Source organism: Apium graveolens, chromosome 7 (genome assembly GCF_009905375.1).
Source record: "Apium graveolens cultivar Ventura chromosome 7, ASM990537v1, whole genome shotgun sequence".
NCBI classification, from domain to species: Eukaryota; Viridiplantae; Streptophyta; class Magnoliopsida; order Apiales; family Apiaceae; genus Apium; species Apium graveolens.
In genome coordinates this window covers 46,828,878-46,834,594 of record NC_133653.1, presented here as the reverse complement: position 1 = coordinate 46,834,594, position 5,717 = coordinate 46,828,878, and the positions used below count along the sequence as shown (strand labels likewise).

Sequence of the window (5,717 nt, the reverse complement as noted above, 5' to 3'; positions counted from 1 at the left end):
CTACTATTTACTTTGCATTTCTGTTTATATCTTTTTCTTATTTGTTAGTTGAGTTATCCTCTAGGTATTTGTGTGTTATTGTCTAACAAACAAATAGGGGGAGATTGTAAGTCATATGTCATAGCCTATTTGTATATTCGAGGATTCAACTCAACTCAAATAAGAATGTAATAAGTAAATAGTGGAACTACCATCAGAGAGATCTCGCAAAGTAATATCTGACAAAGGATTCAGAGACAAGGTTCATCTACAGACTTGAGGAATTAATTCACTGGAAGAAGTTCAAGAAATTGATCATGCCTCAGTGATATAAGTCAAGATCGTGGATTTAATCAAGTGACAGAGATCTCGTCAGAGTATCAATTAATTACAAGGATTTAATCTGAAGAAAATCAAAGTGTCAGAGTCAAGACATGAAGAAACGTCATGGAAGTTAGTCACTCATGAACCAGACAGTACATCGAGTGTCAACGTTGAAGTGGTGGAATTGATTCATAATTTTCAGTGATTTTCAAAAGATTTGCAGAAGAATGGTTGCTGCTCAAGACTAGAATTAATTCTCTATTAATTAATTAAGTCATCTAATTTAATTAAGAAAATAAATTATATCTGCGAAGAATAATTTATTTATTAATTGAATTAATCGATTAATTAATTCTGAATTAATTTTAGGAATTTTCAGAATTTAAATTGGATTAAAATCTGCATTAAATCAACAAGACAATTGAAAATGAACTAGCATGACAATCAGGATTGTCATACCGATTGTCATGCTAGGCCATTTTCAATTGTCTCACCGAAAGTTACACTAGGAGGAGGATTGTCATGCTAGTTCATTCTGATTGTCATGCTAGTTCATTCAGATTGTCTTGCTAGTTCATTCAATTGTCTCACCGAAAGTCTTGCCAGCTATAGGATTGTCATGCCAAGTCAATTCTATTCGTTTGTTGATTTAAAAAGAAGCAGAGAAGCAGCAACTTATTATTAAGAACACAGAAGTCAAGAAACAAGGCAGAAAAGAAAATCAAGAAGAAATATTTCATCTTTTCATCTGCATACTTCAAGATTAAATTTCTAGATTGTAAAGTTAAATCCAATCCACTAGAAATCTTTATCTTGCTCTTGTGTATCAATCTAGCGGATCAAAATCCCTAGAACTTAATCTCAAATTGCGTTTAGCATTTGAATCTTTTTTATTACAAAAATAGAAAAAGTTCATGTCGAATTTATTCTAGATTTGTGATAATTAATTTGAGATTAATTCCTTGTAATCGATACAGTTGTTGTAACACCTTTCAAGTTTAATAATATTTTTATTTAACTTGAATTTTGTTTCACATTTTTTATTCCGCATTTAATTCGATTATTCGGTACTGTTTGTATTCAACCCCCCCTTCTACAAACACATTGGGACCCAACAGTTGTTGGTATTGTTGAGAAATGGCAAAACCAGGAAAGAATACCTCTGGGAGACCATCTGCTAGTGCTCAGGTCCAGGAGCCGGACCACTCCCAGGCCCTTGACCCAGGAGCCGAGAGAGAAACATTCCAGGAGCAGCCACTACACACTCCTGTAGTGGAGAGAATTGTAAACACCAGGGATGCCAGGACCCTCATAGAGCTCAATCAGTACAAGTACACCAACGTTCCAGTAGCCGAAGAGCATATGGCCAACCTTACAAGTGATGAACTAGCAGAAGCAATCAGACTATACAGATAGGAGGAGACCCGGCTCCAAGAAGAAGTCGAACTCGAGGAGGAACCAGAGGAGTCCGGGGACTCCCAGCAATCGAAGAGATATGTGTTTGATCGAATTGGAACCAAAGGAAAGAAAAGAAAAAAAAGATCAAAGCAAGAAAGAAGTAGAAGCTGCTAAGCAGAGAAAGTTGGAAGAGGTCCGGGAGCAAATCAGGAAAGAAGAAGAAGCAAAACTTGAGCTAAAAATCCAAAAGAGAATACAGTTAGAAGAAGAAAAGCTATTGGCCAAGCAAAGGAGCAAAAGAACCCGGAGAGATCCTACTCCGGAGCTGATTTCTAATGATGAAGAAGAAGAGAAGTAGAAGGACCTGAAAGATATGATCTATGAACTGCAGAGAAAGATGGACATGGATTCAGGAGTTGAAATTGGAGAAACGTTAACTCCTTTCAGTTATTCCGTGGAAGCCATTCTCCGGCAGCGGAACTTGAAGCATTACAACTTCGACTCCTTCGATGGACTAGGAGACCCGGAGGAGCACTTGAACTACTTTGAGCAGATAGCGCAAATATATTACTACAACGACTTAACGAAATCAAGGTTCTTCGCTTCAACTCTTAAGGGAGGGGCCCATAGATGGTTCAGCAGAATCCCCTCCCGCAGCATTCACTCTTGGAAGGAATTTCGAGCCTATTTCTTTCGGAGATTTCGGGCAAACAAAACGCACGAAATGCACATGTGTCACCTGGAGACAATTCGACAGCATGACACTGAATCCCTCTCTGCATACATGCGCCGGTTCCAGGAAGCAATCAATAAAGTTTCAAGTTTGGATGAGAGGGAAGCTTTAAGCATTTTCAGGAGAAACTTGGACCCAGAGCACAATGAGAGATATACAGTGGAGCTAATCAATAAGGAGCCGCAAAGTCTGGCAGCAGCCTACTCTATGGCTGCCAGATTCATTAAGGAAACAGATGTGCTCCAGGCAATGAGGATGACCCGAAATCGGGGGTTCAGGAGTAAAAGCACTGATGACCGACCGAAAGGGGGTTACCACCAAGATAAGAAATTCAAGCAAAGCAACCAAAGCCAAGAAAGACAAACTACTCCGGTTTTCCAGAGACTTGGTCCTAAGAAGGAGTCGAGCAGTGACCCAGGACCCGCGAAGCAACCCCGGGAGCCGAAGGAAGAGCCGGACTGGACTCCTCTCAACATGACCCGAGAAGAAATCTTGAAAGAGGTAAAAGATAAACCTTTCTATTATCCTCCAATACCAATGCAAACTCCTCCGGAGAGCAGGCCTTACAATATGCAGTGTTATTACCACGAGTCCCATGGCCCCAAGACTGAGAACTGCTTATCACTCAAGTACTTCATTGAGGACCAAGTGAAGAAGGGGAACATGAACAAGTACTTAGTCCGGGACAACAGAGGGGAAGCGTAGAAGAGAGGAAATAATGTAGTCAATGTGGTCCTAGGTGGATCCTACTCCCCACCTCGGAGCCCGGACTTCGGCAAAGAAGTGCTCTCAATCCAATCACTCCCAGACCTGGTGATATCCTTCAGCAGCAAGGACTACGAAGGAATCAACCCTCATCACAATGTAGCTTTGGTTGTCACTCTGGACATCTTTGATAATGAAGTAAGAAGAATGCTCATAGACAATGGCTCCTCGGTAAATATTCTCTTCAAGCACACAGTGGATAGAATGCAGTTAGGGAGCGTTCGCTCAAATGAATGCCGGGAGGACCCACTCTATGGCTTCGGCCACAACTTAGTCCCGATCCAAGGAACTCTATATCTGCCAGTCATTTTTGGATCTGCTCCTAACCAAGTGACTCATGTCATCAAGTTTTATGTGATCAACGCTCCTTCTTCATACAACGGAATCATTGGCATATTAGCTCTAACCATGATGCAAACGATAACTTCAATCTCCCATCTCAAGGTCAAGTTCCCAACCCCGACAGGAGTCGGGGAGATAAAAGGAGATTATGGAGTTGCTGAAACATACTACAACCAGGGGTTAGTTATGGCAGAAACCCATCAAGATAACAAAAGGAAGGCTACAGTCCTCCACAAGTAACAATGCATTAAGAAGCACCGACCCCGGACACGGGAAGAAGCAAACAAAACAAGTCCAGAAGGACTGGCAAACAACCAAGTCATGGTAGTGGACAAGGCAAATCAAGTCCTAGACCGAGCTAGTCCTACCATCCAAGCAACCAAGGAACTTGAAAAAGTAAACTCCTATCTGAAGAAGAACTCTGAAGCCCGAATCCATCAAATGGTTTCAAACAAAGAGCAAGCAAAAATTGAAGCCACAGTCAAAACAGAAGAAGTCCAGGTAGATGAAAGCAATTCTAGCAAAAAAGTGAAAGTTGGGTCAGGACTCGAGGAGTCATTCAATGAGGGATTAGTATCATTGCTCCGGGAGTACAGAGTTATTTTTGCCTGGAGTCCAAGAGACATTCCAGGACTACATGAGTCCATAGCAATTCACAGCTTGGATGTTAACCCCAACAGAAAACCAGTCAAACAGAAGAGAAGAAAATTTGCCCCGGAGAGGCAAAAAGCCATTGACGAAGAAGTGGAAAAGCTACTCAAAGCAGTAATCATCAAAGAAATCAAATATACGGAGTGGCTAGCTAATGTGGTCATGGTGAAGAAGTCCAACGACAAATGGAGAATGTGTGTGGACTACACTGATTTGAATGATGCATGCCCGAAGGACCCGTATCCTCTCCCAAATATTGATCTACTGATAGATGCCACCTCCGGACACATCATGCTAAGTTTCATGGATGCCTTCTCTGGATACAACCAGATAAAGATGAACCCAAAGGACATCCCCAAGACAGCATTCATAACTCACAGAGCAGTCGATGCTTATGTGATGCTACCCTTCGGACTTACCAGCGCATGATCCACTTACTAAAGAGCCATGAACAAAATATTCAAATCCCAGATTGGGAGGAACTTGGAGTGCTATGTTGATGACATGATTTCCAAATCAACAACCATACCAGGATATGTGAAAGACCTGAAGAAGTGCTTTGACAACCCAAGGAAGAACCAACTCAAACTGAATCCGGAGAAATGCACCTTCGGAGTAGGAGCATGCAAGTTTCTAGGATTCATGATCAGCAACAGAGGCATAGAATCCAATCCGGAGAAAATAAAGGCCATCCAGGAGATGAAAGCTCCCAGGACCCAAAAAGATGTGCAGAAGCTAGCAGGATTCCTAGCAGCACTCAGGAGATTTGTCTCAAAACTAGCAGAGAGGTGCCTACCATTCTTTGATTTACTCAAAGGAGCAACCAACAAAAAAGAGGTGAACTGGAATCCGGAGTGCCAAAAGGCACTCGAAGAAGTCAAGTACTACCTCTCTCAGCCACCAATCCTAACTAAAGCTCAACCAGGAGAACCTCTCTACTTATACTTGTCAGCAGGAGCACAAGCTGTAGGAGCTGCCCTAATCAGGGAGGAGAATGGAACACAACAACCAGTCTACTATGTAAGCCAAGTCTTAAAAGATGCAGAAACAAGATATCCAAGATTGGAGAAGTTCGCCTTCGCCTTAGTCACAACTTCAATAAAACTCAGGCACTACTTCCAAGGGAGGGAAATCAGAGTAGTGACAAATCAACCACTAAGGAAAATAATTCACAAGCCAGATGTCTCGGGAAGACTTGTTAATTAGGCTGTGGAGTTGAGCCAGTTCAATTTAAGCTTCATGCCCAGGACTGCCATCAAAGCTCAAGCACTTGCAGATTTCATAATCGAATGCAACTTCCCAGAAGAAGAACTGGAACCAATGGACATGGATCAGGAGCAAAAAAAGGATACAAGTCCGGGAGCCTAGACCTTAGAGATAGATGGTTCTTCAACAAGCGAGAGATCGGGAGCCAGACTCACACTCAAAAGTCCAGAAGGATTCAAAATTTAGACAACAATATCTTTCGGCTTCCCCGCAACAAACAATCAAGCAGAATATGAGGCATTGATCGCAGGACTAAAGC

At 41.9% G+C, this 5,717-nt stretch overlaps 1 protein-coding gene across 1 annotated transcript; it reads left to right on the top strand.

Annotated features, from left to right (window-relative positions):
- Positions 1 to 2,425: 2,425 nt before the first annotated feature.
- On the top strand, positions 2,426 to 3,139 carry LOC141673574 (uncharacterized). Its single transcript, XM_074480327.1, has one exon. The coding sequence runs from the start codon at positions 2,426 to 2,428 to the stop codon at positions 3,137 to 3,139; it is 714 nt and encodes a 237-aa protein (XP_074336428.1).
- The last annotated feature ends 2,578 nt before the right edge of the window (positions 3,140 to 5,717 follow it).

What these genes read in the sequence shown, in the direction of transcription:
- LOC141673574 (XM_074480327.1), top strand. Translation starts at nt 2,426, where the DNA reads ATGCACATGTGTCACCTGGAGACAATTCGACAGCATGACACTGAATCC.